We start from the raw sequence: 15,488 nt of genomic DNA on the forward strand, positions 1-15,488 counted from the left end.
TGAACACTGTATAAGTATTTACCACCAGTGAAGTATCAATTTTTTTTTGGAAGTTGAAACATTTTTTTTCTTAATGTTTCTTTCACTACCGACCAAATTATAGTAAAATGATTTGTCTTAATAATTTTTTTTTCTTGAACCATTATCCATTTACAAACTATGAAACCATTGGTTCAACATGACGATTATCTAAAATTTATAACATGAAAATAAATAAATAATAATAATTTTTGGATTTTATCAAAAAAACTAAAAAACAAACGTTCTAACAGAATAAACCAAAATAAATATTAATTTAAAATAATGGTTATATTTTAGGAGATTAAAAACAAAAAAATAACTTAAAACCGAACCGATATCCAGATTAAATAAATTTGTTTTTTTTTTATTAAAAATAACAAAACTAATAATCACATCCCGCGCAAGGCGCGGGTTATTACCTAGTGGTAATAGTAAAAGAGAATATTTGTGGTATGAACGGAAACGTTTCTTCCTACCACACGGCAATGAGAAGAAAATAAAACTTCCCCTAGTAAACATTTGTGACACAAAATTGTCGGAAATTTTGACTTCAAGCTACATACGTGTGCTCGACTAAATCCAACTTTTTAAAAGAAATTTTTCAAGCCACGAAAATTTTCAGAATATTTAAATAGAAAGATGTTAACACAGCTTAAAGAACACTAGAAAAATAATAATTCTCTCGTTTTCCCAGACCTATAAAATAAGAGATCTCATAAAATAATAAAATTCAAATGTAGAAGGAAAGTTCGTGAAGCAATTGACCTCATAAAATGAATCGTATTTATGGAGTTTCACGTTAATGCAATGACTACAAAAGCAAACTTAGTTTATAGTTTTGTAAGGTATATACTTGTAGATTCTTCAAAATGTTCCTTCGTTCCTTGTATTTTTAGACTTATAAATACCAAACGCCTCCCAGATTTCTCGTTAGTTTCCATTTCATCGTGTTTCTTGTAAGGTTTCATCCTCTCTCCATATGCATGCATGTGTGCCAGTATAATATTTTATATACGTTGGTATTTTTCTTTATTATGAAACAATCAACTATTGCTTAACTTGGAGTGAAACGATTAGATTAAGAATAAAAACAGAAACAAGCTTAATTAAGTAGATTGATTCCTCACGTTTGAAAAGGGTATCTTAATTTCTTAGCCTCACACATACTTATCCGGACTCTTTCAACCTTTGACAAATCGCTTATAAACTGCATTTATGTTTGCGTAGATAACTGCCCTTATTATCACATGCCTATGTTTCAGAATATATAATTATATAGTAGTGTGTGTTACATTTATCTCTCAGGTCAGTAAACAACAGAGAAGAACCAAAAAAAGAAAAAGAGAAACAAAAAATGGCGAGGAAGGGGAAAGAAGTCTTGAACGCTTTAGATGCGGCCAAAACGCAGATGTACCATTTCACAGCGATTGTAATCGCGGGTATGGGCTTTTTTACTGATGCTTACGATCTCTTTAGCATCTCTCTCGTCACAAAGCTCCTTGGCCGTATATACTACCATGTTGATGGGTCCAAGAAGCCTGGAACACTCCCTCCAAACGTTGCTGCTGCTGTGAATGGCGTTGCCTTTTGTGGTACCCTCGCTGGCCAGCTCTTCTTTGGCTGGCTTGGAGACAAGCTTGGCCGCAAGAAAGTTTACGGTAAGCTTTGTTAATTATTTATTAGCTTGGCCTTGGAAAATAGCTTCATATCAAATCGATAAAGCATACATATGAATTTACATATTCGAAAAGACGAAAGTTTCATGTCCTAATGAAAATCTTTTATGACTTTTTTTTTTTATCAATTCTTGAAACACACAAGGTATTACTCTTTTATGACTTCTCTTGTATCAATTATATATATATTGAAATATTCTTAGGTATTACTTTGATGGTCATGGTACTATGTTCACTTGGGTCTGGTCTATCATTTGGTCACTCATCTAACGGAGCGATGGCCACACTCTGTTTCTTCCGGTTCTGGCTCGGTTTCGGCATAGGCGGCGACTACCCTCTCTCGGCCACCATCATGTCCGAATACGCCAACAAGAAGACACGTGGCGCATTCATAGCCGCCGTTTTTGCCATGCAAGGCTTCGGAATCTTGGCCGGAGGGATTGTGTCTCTCATCGTCTCGACTGCGTTTGACCACGCGTTTGATGCGCCGACCTATGAGGTTGACCCGGTGGGGTCAACCGTACCGCAGGCAGATTACGTGTGGCGGATTGTGCTTATGTTTGGAGCTATCCCGGCGTTGCTAACTTATTATTGGCGGATGAAGATGCCGGAAACCGCGAGGTATACAGCTCTTGTTGCTCGGAATACTAAACAAGCTGCCGCCGATATGTCTAAGGTACTTTCTAAACTAATCATACTAAAATCTAAACGTTTATCATTTTTTCTATTTATGTATTTGAACCTTAAGAATCTTATCTAAGAAAAAGTTATAACTTAACTTAAAAAAAAAAAAGTTATAACTTAACTATTGATTAACAAAAGAAAATGTAAAAATAGAGAGAGTTCAAATTAGGTGTCTTACTAGTGACTATCAAAAGAGAAAAAAAAACGAATGAATTGAATAGAGAAAATTCTAGAAATATATGTGAACTTTTTTTTGTCAACAAATATGTGAACTTTTTATGATCAACCTTTTTATAGTAACCAATGACCTATAAAAATGAATGAGTTTTAAATTTCAGAAAAATAAATAAAAATAACTATATAAAGTATTAAATATTATTGAATTAATAATTTTGAATTATTTAATAAAAACGACTTTCATATTTTTCAGTTTTGATGAAGAAAAAACGTGTTCTGTATTTTTTTGTATAATAGCTAATTTAGAAAAATAAAAAAAATTGAGGAAAAGAATTTGAGAAATTTTCTAGGATAGCCATTTTTAAGTTTTTGTCACATAAATAACTCTCAATGAAAAAAATGATCAAGATAAATTTTATTAAAGAGTAAAAATGTATTTTTACTATAGATTTAATTAATCTAAGACTTATGATTTAGAGTTAAGGGGTGAGTTTTTGGGAAATGGTTTCAAATTTTTAAAAATAAAAAATTAAAATTAAAATTTTCAAAATCAAAAGGAACTATTTTGGTCTTTTTTTTTCTGAGGATTATTTTTGTGACAAAAACTTAAAAAAAAAAGCTATTTGAGAGAATTCCCCAAAAAATTATTTGTTTTCTAAACGATGTATCATATTTCTGATTTTTTCATCATATATATTAATATTACCCATTGAAGCGACGATGTCTTTATGTATTAAATGTAAAATAGCAAAATAAAGAACTTCATGTTATTTACAAAACAGGTACTTCAAGTTGATCTAATAGCAGAAGAAGACCCACAGTCAAACCCGTCTTCATCAAACCCAAACTCCTTCGGCTTATTCTCCAAAGAATTCGCTCGCCGTCACGGCCTCCACCTCGTCGGCACAACCACCACATGGTTCCTCCTCGACATTGCCTACTACAGCAGCAACCTCTTCCAAAAAGACATCTACAGCGCCATAGGATGGATCCCCGCGGCCGAGACAATGAACGCCATCCACGAAGTCTACACCGTCTCCAGAGCTCAAACTCTCATCGCTCTCTGCGGCACCGTCCCTGGCTACTGGTTCACCGTCGCGCTCATCGACTACCTTCATACAGCTAATGGGCTTTATCTTCATGACCGTCTTCATGTTCGCGCTCGCGATACCGTATGATCATTGGAGGCATAGAGACAACAGGATCGGGTTCTTGATCATGTACTCGTTGACTATGTTTTTCGCGAACTTTGGTCCTAACGCGACGACGTTTGTTGTTCCGGCGGAGATTTTTCCAGCGAGGCTTAGGTCGACTTGTCATGGGATATCGGCGGCGAGTGGGAAGGCGGGAGCTATTGTTGGAGCTTTTGGGTTTCTTTATGCGGCGCAGAGTACTGATCCGAAGAAGACTGATGCTGGTTATCCGCCGGGGATCGGAGTTAGGAACTCGTTGTTGATGCTTGGAGGTGTTAACTTCTTGGGCATTGTTTTCACTTTGTTGGTTCCGGAGTCGAAAGGGAAGTCTTTGGAAGAGCTTTCGAGAGAGCATGAGGAGCAGATTGGTGGCGGAGGTGGAGGTGATGGGACGGAGATTATGGATGTAGCTAATTCTGGTAGAACAGTCCCGGTTTGATTTTGGTTTTTCTGTTACTTGTAAGTACTTGACATATTACGAATGAATAAAAGTTTTTTAAGATTATGTGTTTCTCTCTTTCTCCATCAATGTATCTCATATAACTTTACTTTTATCTAGAAATATATTTAGAACCCATTGGTCTGTTGAGTGTTTATGATTGCAATAACGAACTTGTTGTGTTTGGCCAATTTTACGAGCTGGAATAACTAGAACTTTCAAATAACATCAAGAATACATACTAACTCTTGTATTGTTGCAATTCCCTTATGTTTTTTCTGTTTGTATCTTTATCCCCTGCTTGGAGATTTATTAACGCTGAAACGCGTAGAGAATGGAGGACTAAATTACATTGATTTAGTCATGTCTGACTTATTCACAACCAACGTTGATTTGTCATTCGATTGCATGACGGAAAATCTCTTCTCCAGCTTATTCCCTATCTTGAGGTTAGTGTAGTTGATGTCCGCCTTTAGGAAGAGAGTTTTTAATTTTAAGGTCTTTTTAGGTGGACACTTGAATGCACTACAATAATGAAATGTTCTGTTTTTTTTTTGGTCGGTTAGTTTCTTCAGCAAGGAACTGAACCCCATATTCTTTGACAAACCTGATTTTTTGAAAAAAAAAGGTCGTTTGGCTTCTTCAGCAAGAAACTGAACCATATTCTTTGATAACCCTGATTTTTGGAAAAAATAGATTTTTTTTAAAAAAATAATAAGGTCAGCATAATGGTTCGCAAGAATCCGTGTTGATACCACCAATAATAGCAAATGTTGGCAAAATGTCGAACATTCATACATATATATGGCCTATACAAAACCAATTTCAAAGACGTACAATCTAAGCAGATAAAGATAGCATGAGAGAATTTAGAAACCACAAAAAAGAGCGAAAGCAGCACAACGAAGTGAATGAGGATGTTGACGGAAAATCACTAGGAGGAAGAAATGTTCCCGGACTTATTTGCCACAGTTGAAGCCACCGCAGACTGAGAGGACGATGATGAGGATCAAGGCAATGATGATTGCTAGAACAATGAGTTTTATCTTCATGTTCTGAAACCACATCTTTCTTCTCATCTGTGTTCCTTGTGTCCTGAAATCTTGCGCCTGTTTTAACACAGTTTTAAGTTACAATTTAAAACTTTGTAAACCCAAGACAAAAGAGAGAGAGAGAAACTCAAAGCATATATGTTTTGTTGCATAAGAGAAGTAACCTGTGAGCGAAGGTTTTCAGTTTTGTCCACCAAAAGTTCAATTTTCTCACCACGGTCAAGAACCTGCAAACAAATGTGTTCCACAAAATGGTTAAATGGTTTAACCGCAGTTTTACATTGGTCAGAACTCAGGATCGAACCTTTTCAATGTTTTCCATCATGACACCTTTAACTTCAGACACCTGAGCTTTCACCTTGGCAAGCTTGCTAATCTCATCAGGATGATCCATGCAATACTGCATGTGCTCTTTCAGTTTCGACCTTTTTAGACCAGCCAACAAAAGAAATCAGTCGACAATGATAACTGAAAATTTTCAGCAGCTATCAAAGAAATGTATTATTATAAGTACCCAAACTCTTTATTCAAGCTGTTAGCTTGAGCAGTAGCAGCCTTTCCACCACCGTATCTCTTGTTGAAATCCTCCTTCACCCGTTCCAAAAAAGCCATGGGAATCTGCCTCCCAGCAGAATCAACTGCAACAACACAATAAGCTGCACAACGAAAACAAAAAAAGGTTTAAACTTTAAGACCATGTCGATAGTTAAAGCTAGAAGATAAACAAGAGTAGCTCGCTTCTAAGAAAGAAAAACATATCCACCTGAACACCCAATCAGGTATTTAATTTCTAAAATTATTTATTAACAATAAGGGATTCAATATGACAAATTTGCATTTATTTATTTATTAGTCGCTATTATTAAAAAATGAACAATAGCAGAATCAGATTCATCAAACCTAATCACTGATCAGATCTAACACCAATCAAGCCTAACACATAAAAAAAAAAAGCTAATAACCGCATCATCATCATCATCAATACATCAATAGATCGAGCGATTACTGAATCCGTTTTCGACGAGGTAATTGAAGGTGTGGCCATCGCAGTTGTAGGTGAACTTGTTGTTCGAGGAAGGCAGCTTCTGGAGGCACTGTGCGGCGATTGATGTGAAGTTCCCTTTGAAATCGGTGAACTCCACGAGGATTACCGTCCCTCGAGCGACGAAACTGTAGATCAAAGAGGACTGCTGCGCCATTTTCTTCTATGAAAAACGACGCGGAGAGCGATGGATCGGAGGAAGGCAGAGATCTAGAGAAGAAGACTAAACTCTGAAACGCGTAGAGAATCGAGGACTAAGTGTTAGAGAGAGAGAGAGAGAAGAGAGGCGAGCGTTAAGTGACGACGTCTAACGTTTAATTGAAAAGAAGGAAAATAAATTAGAACACCTGAGGTGAGGGACTAAGCAAGCAAATTCAGAAACTTATGGTTAACTTTGTGTATTTCAAAACTTTGTAAAGAAGGACTAAATAACAAAATTTCGAAATTGTTTTTATGATATTCAACTTGTGCGTCCTCATTAAAGTTGGTGTTGTTGGTATTTGATGCTTTCAACTTTTCAACTTGGTTGAAATTTAAATATGTTTGAAAAATATCTTTAAGTACTTTCAAACATATTTACAACTCTTTATCCTTTTTGTTTTGGTTCAAAACTTTCAAACTTATTACCAAACATATTTGGGTGAACTTCAACGTAGTTAGAATACAAGTGTGTATCCTCCTATTTGTTTGGTTCAATAAACAAGCACCAAACTCTCTTTTTTTTGGTAATCCAAGCACCAAACTTTTTATACCAGTGGGTTTAGACTGTTAGTAAATTTGAAAGTTTTGGTATTTATTGAAATTTATGTGTGTATTTGAATTATTTCCAGTAATTTAGATAGAATAATATGGATGTTTAAAGTTTAAAGGCTTATGAGAGCAAGTTTTATTTTATTTTTGTCAACGATTGTAACTTAAGTTTATGAGAGCACATTTATATGAATTATTTTTCTAAAATGTTTTAGTCATTCTACATGCACCCATGTCCGCACCTATCTATTCAAGTATTATCCTGACTTATACTTGCATGTTTATTAAATTGTTTTTGTCAACGATTTCATGTTTATTAGAATAATGAACTTTTACATCCTACACCCCTAATCTTCTTCTTTTTTTGTCAAGCACCCTAACGTATAATAAGTGATTTTCGTGTACAATATTAGCGTCTAATGGGTGTTTTTTTTTTTGGCTGGATTGGATTTAGATTGATGACCCGACATGAAACCAAACAACAAAACGTATAGTTTCAGTAGTTGATCGAGGACTCGAGGGGAACGGACCACCTAAACTCGTTAATAAATCAATAAGATTGGATTCCTGGAAAGGAAAAAAAAATAAATGGGGTGAGAGAGGCTCGAATTCTCGACCTCCGGATCACTCAGTAGCTATGAGACCGACGCGCTAACCAACTGCGCCACCACCCCAATTGATATCCAATATCATTCCTTTGTTTTAAATATAGTTTTGAAAGGAGAAGGAAGTTATTAACTTCTGTAACTATATCAGACGACATCGAAGGTCAAAACAGACTTTAGCTGAACATTAAAAAAAAAAAAACCTGAACATTTCACACATATCCATTGAATTCTAAAGAACTTGCTGCCAGCTGAAATTTCTATAATATCCAAGATGAAACTGAAATTCGAGAAGAACAATATTATCCATACATGTAAGATTTCATAGAATAGAAGATTCCCCTTCAAAAAAAAAAGATATATTAAAAACACCACCCGGTCAAGAAGGATACAAGACTCGGGCAAACATTGATTGTAATGCTTTATTCAAATAACTGTAATATTTGGAGAACTGAAATGTGTGTTTGATGCTTGTACACATTCAGTTATCTCTAACGAGCGTCCTTGGACAAAAAGCCTTGCGCTTCAACTTTCCTTGCATTGCGAAGCTCATCAACTCCATCTCCTCTCTCAAACACAGCCGCTGCACCCATCCCCGTCCCTGCCACATTTTTCCCAATCAAACATAACATTTTCAGCACCAATTTAGAGATCGTACGAGTGAGACTATAGAGAGAGAGAGAAGTATACCAATGCACATCGACACTACCCCAAAACGACAGTCTTTTCCACGGCGCTTCATCTCGTGCAACAAAGTAGCAACGCAACGTGCTCCTGTGAGACATTTAAAGATGCATTAGCTGATCTTGGTCACTTAGCTATAGTTCTATTGAATCTAGCCTAATAAGACTAAATGTAGCAAACTTGAGCAAATGTGAAGGCAAACTTATAAGGATGCTTCAGTAGATTGTTCTGGTTGATTGCTTAGATAAGCTCATTAACCACGTCTCTTTGGCTAGCTGAATTGAAACTAAAATACTAAATTTCGTATCTGTGTCCTTATATACCTGTAGCGCCCAAAGGATGTCCTATGGCCATTGCACCACCATTGACATTGATTTTCTCGGCGTCAAGTCCCAGTTTGTTACGGCAATAAACAAACTGAGATGCAAATGCCTGAAAACACAAGGATTTAAACACAGTTATCATCACAAGGTTTGGGGGAAAAGATATGTGGTAAGAAGATCCTGGAACTGTTTGCTTATTTACCTCGTTGATTTCAAACAAGTCGATGTCATCGAGTTCTAAACCAGCCGCCTTAACTGCAGCTGGAATGGCAACTGCTGGACCGACACCCATGATTGCTGGATCAACACCAACTGCAGCAAATGTCCTGCAATTTTTCCAATAGTTTGCTACTCAGGGAAATGAACATCACCGTTATAGCTTTTCTGAAAAGTTGTCACTCACCTGAATACACCAAGGACAGGAAGTCCTTTTTGCGTAGCAACACTTCTCCTCATGAGGAGAACGGCTCCTGCACCATCACTTACTTGACTGGAGTTTCCTGTTTGAGATAAGAGCAGACGAAGCAATGGATTCAAAAGTGTGATTAAAAAAAAAACTGTTTTCTCTACAATGAGATTCGTTTTGGGGAAAAGTACCAGCGGTTGTTGTGCCATCCTTCTTAAATACTGGCTTCAGCTTCCCAAGAGTGGCAAGGGTTGTGCTTGCTCGGATCCCATCATCAACAGAAACTGTAATTGGTGTCTCATCACCTGTCTTTGGATCAACAAGCTGAAACAGAAAACACAATGAAGTTCAGTAAGTAAGGCACCAGTAGAAGTCTTAAATGTTAACAGTTGTTGAATAATGGATCTGGAAAATACCTTGGTTTTAACTGGAATTATCTCATCCTTGAATTTACCAGCAGCAGTAGCAGCAGCTGCCTTTCTGTGCGAGTCAACCTAACAGTATGATTCGATCGCTTAGCAAATTTATGGTTTTATCACTTTATCTAAAAGTACAACCACAATGAGAAAGTTCCGTGGCCTTACAGCAGCTTGGTCTTGCTCCTGCCTTGAGACACCAAAGCGGTGTGCTACATTTTCGGAAGTAACACCCATAGGGAGAAGACAATTCTGTGCTTGCTCAAACTTCTTCACCTGCAATACCATAATACGTTTTATAGTGAGCTATAAACTAAACAGAGCCAGTTGAGAATCCATATAAGAGAGAATAAAGAGACAGTACCGCTGGGTTGACTGACCCTTCCCATGCCATTGGGTTGGTAGTCATGGACTCCAATCCAGCCCCAATACCTGAATCCAACATCATCGTCAGCTATACGAGAACAAAGACATCAGTTATGTAATCAAAGAGAGGTTAGTCTCTAACCAATATCATAAAATCCAGCTTTGATGGCAGCGGCAACGTCAGCAACAGCCTGAAGCCCAGAGGAGCACTGTCTATTCACAGTCCTCACCGCCACGGTTTCTGCACCGAAGGACATAACAACATGAGCATACAGCTAACAGACACAAATATTTGCATCGCTGTTCATAAAAAGAAAAAGATACATACCAGGGAAACCAGCATAGAAAGCAGACATCCTGCACTCGCTGGCTCTCTGAGACCCCGGTGCCAAAACAGTACCCACAACAATGTCACCAACTTCACTTGGGTCTAGATTCGTCTTCTCTATCAAAGCCTGCACCAAGAAGATAATACCATAAACAATAAGAAGTGGGAAGTAAATGAATAAATAAAAAAGAGATAGCAGACAGACCCTAAGAACAGGTGCAAGGAGATCATCAGGATAAGTATCCTTGAAGTTGCCACGTTTGGACTTGCAAAGTGCAGTTCTATGGGCTCTGCAATGGATCAAAAAAGCGTGAGTGTCATCACAAGAATCTTACAGAGAGACACAACAAGTCTTCATAAATTTCCTGAAAAGCATAAAGAAATGGAGTTTACGCGACAATGACAACATCATCTCCATAGAGAGAGGTCCTTTGATAAGCAGCACTGTCCCCAGCCAAGCAAGCAGAAGCCTGATACGTTGGAAAAAGATACACGTTAAAGCAATGATTCGAGGATAAGTACTAAGTCGAGATAAGCTTTTGACTTTTTCGTAAAAGAGATGAATGAAAATGGTGAAAATAAAGCACATCTGATGATCCAACCCAATCGAACAAACAACCAAACAACCAAAAATGAAAATATCTAAATCTATCTCAATCAAGTAAACCAAAACACAATCCAAGTCTTCAAATCCGATCTCAAATTAGCTGAAACCAAAGCTTTTTCAGCGTGGATCGAATCAAATTATGTTTCAACATCACAATCCAAAATTCAGTATAAGAAATCAACATCGAGAACAATCGAAGCCTAGAGATCGCAATTGATCGAGCGAGAGAGAGAGAAAAAAGCTTACAGAGAGAGAGCCCTCGAAACTGTGGGAGGAAGAAGGACGGAGATGTTCAAGAAGAACTCTTTGCCTCTCGATCGCTTTCTCCATTTTTATGCCGATTCAAATTCGGATCTGTTTTTCTGGGAAATGATTTGTTTGTAAACTTGACGAAACTACACAGTCGTCGGGTTCGATCCATTTATAAGCAAAGATGGATAGCTCACCGCTTTGGCCGTTATTAATCTAAATTAAGGATATCAAATAATCATTTCTTGTTTGTTTGTAAATATTTATTTCCTTATAGTACAGTTTATTTCAAAACCAATCAGTTTAGTCTTTGTCCTTAATGTTTAATCTGACCTAACGATATGTCTGATTGGTTGGTTTAGTATTGTCGAATAAGTAAAAAAGATTTGATGATCAAGTGAGAAAAAGACAAGAAGATGAAGAAGATTAAGCTGTGACGTGTGCACCCCGCCCGTTTGGGGCTTTGAATTGCGTGCCGTGTATTCATTTTCATCTTCTGGACATCAATCGCTTAAAAATTTATACAATGACCCCCAACCTTTTCGGCTTACTTTATCTACGCCTCGAACTTCTTATTGAGTATATATACTCCCTATTTCCTTATTAGTTATTTCCGATGAAAACAAAACACTTCAGATTTCGGTAACTAGTGGTATTAGACAAGTATCTGAATGTTTTGCTTTTGGAAGAATCAGTTTCTCAGACCCGCTAGGGAAAAACATCCCCACACTTGGGCTCCTGCGATGGTTCTGCTTTTAGTCTTTAAACAAGAAACAATGTTGCCTCGGTAAATTTGGAGTAACCATGAAAAGGGATGTTATTTATCTATTTCCTGCAGTATCTTCTTACATCCATTTTAAAGTTTATTATTGCATATAAATATTTTTTTTGTAGTGGAGGAACATTACATTACTAGCTTCTTCCACTTTGTGTTTTCACTTCTCATTTTGTAGGAACCATTAGTCTGTCAGCTTATATCCATCCGAAGTTATGGACCTATATGCTATGTTATATGGAATCGGAAACGGATACGTGAAATCGAAATCGTATAGAAGAGTAAAAGCGATATTTTTCAAAAATTAGGAAGGGGAAATTTCAATTATACACTTTGTAGTGTACCACTTTTCACTTTTACCACCACTAAATGGACATTTTCAAAAATACATTCTTCATTAAATGGCAAAAGACTAAATTAACCTTTCCTTATCTTCAACCATAAACGCCTCTTTTCAGATCTATCTTCTCTCTCGTGGAGATCCACCGTCGCCGTATTCATGAGTTTCACGGTGTCCGTCTTTAACGAGTTCGTCGTCTTCTTCGTCAAGCTTCTCTTTCGTCTTCCTCAAACATGTCGTTGCTGTATTTATGAGCTTCACCGTGTCTGTCTTTAACGAGTTCGTCGTCTTCTTCATCGAGCCCCGCCGTCGTCGTATTCATGAAATTCAGTGTGTATGTCTTTAACGAGTTTGTGTTTTAGTATCAATTGCTCTTTCTACGATGAATTATGAAAGTAAGACTTTTTAAATTAGCTTCTCTCTTTCTTCCAAATATATTAATTTAGTTTTTTTTTTGACTGATTAGTGACAGTTGTGTCTATCTTGGTTCCTTATAATTTCTAGAAAAGTTTCCAATGAAACAATCAAACAAGATTGCTTTAGACTTCTCATTTGAACATGTTGATCTATAAAAGAAGTATTTTTAACAAGAGTTGTATATGTCTATACATATAAATGTGTGAACTCAAGAAGTCTTTTGTTGTGTTATCCTATATTATTTGTAAGACTTTTGTCGAAATACATGAACACTATGCTTATCCATCTTAGACCATGATTAGAAGTTCATATCATCGTTTTATTAAGTTCATATCATTGATGCTTCAGACTTCTCATTTGAATATGTCGATTTAAGAGAGGTATTTTCCAATAGTACACTGCATATTAAGGAATTATAACCCCTTATAAATCTGGGTTTTAGGATATTGCTGATAATACATCTCAACGATTTACAAGGTGTTATAAAAGAAGTTCTTAAACAAGAGTTCATCGTATATATCTATAGAACAACATATAAACGTGTGAACATGAGAAGTCTTGTGTTGTGTTATCCTATATTCTTTGTAAGACTGTTACCAAAATACATGAACATTATGCTTGGATAAGGTATCTTTACACGATTAAAAGTTAACATTATCTTTTTAATTCGTCAGGCAGTTAGATAGCAATGAATTTTGCACATCTTCGTGATTCCTCTGAGGATTTATGAAGCTGGAACAGATCCAGTAGACAATCTAAAAGTGATTATCCAATCGTTGTTTTGGTCAATAATGTGAAGCATTTTATAAAAGATTATAAATATAGTTTTATATGGGTTTATAAATTTGTAAATTAGAGATTTGGGAGACTTATAAAACTTGTTTATTATTTGTTACATCTTTTGGTTTAAAATGTTTGGATTCTCTAAGGAATACAAACATTTGGTGACCCCAACGCATCCAGATCTTAATGACATAGATTTTGACAGTGTTGTACAATTAGTTCAACAAGGATATAAAAAGAAGAAAAGTTAATGGGAACAAAATTTTGTGGATTTACTTTTTTGCAGTATATGATATAAAGCAATAACACATGAAAGAAGATAAAAGTGAAGAGAAAAGAAATTTAAAGGGCAAATAAGAGTTTATAAATCATTTACAAAAGTTTATAAAACATTTTTGTAATTTTATAAGCGATTTATAAATGTTTATAAATTATTTTTAAGAGTCTCTAAGATCTATGGTTCACTTTCTCAGATCAACCAATGGGGGTGGATCTATGATTATTGATGAATGTAAATAATTTATAAGGGTTTATAAAAGCAATTTATAAACTATTTATAAAAGTTTATAAAAATGTTATGAAAGCATATATTCAATTTATAAGGGGTATTATAAGAGTTGTATAGGTTTATAAATCAACTAAAAGAGTCTATAACCATTTAGAAAGCTTTATAAAACAACTTATAATGGTTTGTATAATAGTTTATAAGGGTTTATAAAAATAATTTATAAAATTGATACACCATTATAAAATAATTTATAAGGGTATGTAAAATTATTTGTAGGAGTCTATAAACCATTTATAAAGACATATAAGATTTGTAAGTCCGACAAAAGAGGTTTCTTCGTTCGTAAAGCTGAAGCGGTGGGGTCTGAAGCGGTGGAGCATTGTTCGCTGTCCGCATGTGCCTCAGAATCTGCCACGTATCATCATCTCTTTATAAAACATGCACGTGTTCTTTATTTTTATGAATTTAATCTTGTGTATCAAAGTGTTGGGCTTTAAGCCGAAAGACTTGTGCCCATAATTTCAGCCCATGAGGCTTAAATGAAAAGAATGTTGACAAAAAAAAAAGATTTATAAGGGTTTATAAAAGATTTTAATGGGTTTTGATGAGCTTGTATAGGGTTTACAAAAAAATATAAAGGTTTTATAAGACTTTATCAAAAGATTTATAAATAGTTTAGAGAGTCTTTTTAAGCTGTTTGAGAAATATCTATTCAGCCAAAAAACATATCAGAAGAATCAGGTTAGTGGTATTTTGAAGTGTTACAACTTTTTATTTCATGAAATCAGGTGTAGAGTGTATGACAAAGCGTTGTAAGTATATTAAGAAATGAAGCATTGTTAAACGATAGTTGCTTGTTACTAGTACTTAATCTGAAGGATGAATGCTTCTTGAGACATTAAGAAACATACATTCAGAAAGAAGTCGTTATAGTCTTCTTTGAGTGTGAATTCAGCTGAATCAAACCGCCAAGCAAGAGGAGTAGAAGGCATCATCATCATAGAGCCATGGCAGATTGGGGAGCACCAAGTTGATGAGCTCTTCAAACAATCAGTAGACTTGGGATATTTTATTTTGATTTACAAGAATGTATAAATTGATTCATATAGGTTTATAAATAGATTTGTAATACTTTATAAAATATCTACTGCAGTCTATAAGAGTTTATGAAGGTAATTATTTTATGAAGTCTTATAACATTTTATAGAGGCTTATAAATCTGTATATAAGGGTTTCTAAAAATATTATAAGAGTTTAATAATCTTCATCGCACAATTTGTAAGAGAAAATAAATCCTTTTCAAGAGTTTATAAATCTCTTATAAGATTTTATAAATCTTTACATTTAGAAGTAAAATATTCATAAAGCTATTATAAGTTTAAAAAGTTTAAAAATTAAAATCGGAGATATAAATACATGAAGATGCTTGTTACTAATTTTCTTAAAAAAGAAACTAGAGTAAATGTAAAGTACAAATGATTTACAGCTTACAATCACTTATAAGAACACGTGTTATACATATATATTACAGAAAGACATGTGTCTTGTTTCTCTTATATGTGTCAAGAACATATATATTACATATAAAAACATGTGTCTTCTCTCTCTTTCTGCAACTCCAATCTTCTTGAAAATTGTGTTTCCCTT

General features: G+C 35.3%; 2 protein-coding genes and 1 pseudogene across 2 annotated transcripts; 1 reads left to right on the plus strand and 2 right to left on the minus strand.

Moving 5' to 3' along the window:
* The first annotated feature begins 1,243 nt into the window (after window positions 1-1,243).
* LOC106437786 lies at window positions 1,244-4,256 on the plus strand (annotated as a pseudogene).
* A 663-nt stretch (window positions 4,257-4,919) lies between these two features.
* LOC106437787 (vesicle-associated membrane protein 722) lies at window positions 4,920-6,612 on the minus strand. The gene is made up of 5 exons (XM_013878762.3): window positions 6,249-6,612; window positions 5,757-5,898; window positions 5,547-5,667; window positions 5,407-5,469; window positions 4,920-5,299 (listed from the first exon to the last, which is right to left on the minus strand). Exons 1-5 carry the CDS (start codon window positions 6,439-6,441, stop codon window positions 5,150-5,152), a joined length of 669 nt encoding a protein of 222 aa, XP_013734216.1. The 5' UTR covers window positions 6,442-6,612; the 3' UTR covers window positions 4,920-5,149.
* A 1,373-nt stretch (window positions 6,613-7,985) lies between these two features.
* On the minus strand, window positions 7,986-11,287 carry LOC106437788 (3-ketoacyl-CoA thiolase 2, peroxisomal). The gene is made up of 14 exons (XM_013878763.3): window positions 11,016-11,287; window positions 10,556-10,632; window positions 10,368-10,452; window positions 10,163-10,289; window positions 9,977-10,075; window positions 9,833-9,900; window positions 9,637-9,744; window positions 9,469-9,546; window positions 9,244-9,376; window positions 9,050-9,146; window positions 8,849-8,972; window positions 8,647-8,755; window positions 8,330-8,413; window positions 7,986-8,240 (listed from the first exon to the last, which is right to left on the minus strand). Exons 1-14 carry the CDS (start codon window positions 11,097-11,099, stop codon window positions 8,131-8,133), a joined length of 1,383 nt encoding a protein of 460 aa, XP_013734217.1. The 5' UTR covers window positions 11,100-11,287; the 3' UTR covers window positions 7,986-8,130.
* Window positions 11,288-15,488: the final 4,201 nt, after the last annotated feature.

Source organism: Brassica napus, chromosome A3 (assembly GCF_020379485.1).
Source record: "Brassica napus cultivar Da-Ae chromosome A3, Da-Ae, whole genome shotgun sequence".
NCBI lineage: Eukaryota > Viridiplantae > Streptophyta > Magnoliopsida > Brassicales > Brassicaceae > Brassica > Brassica napus.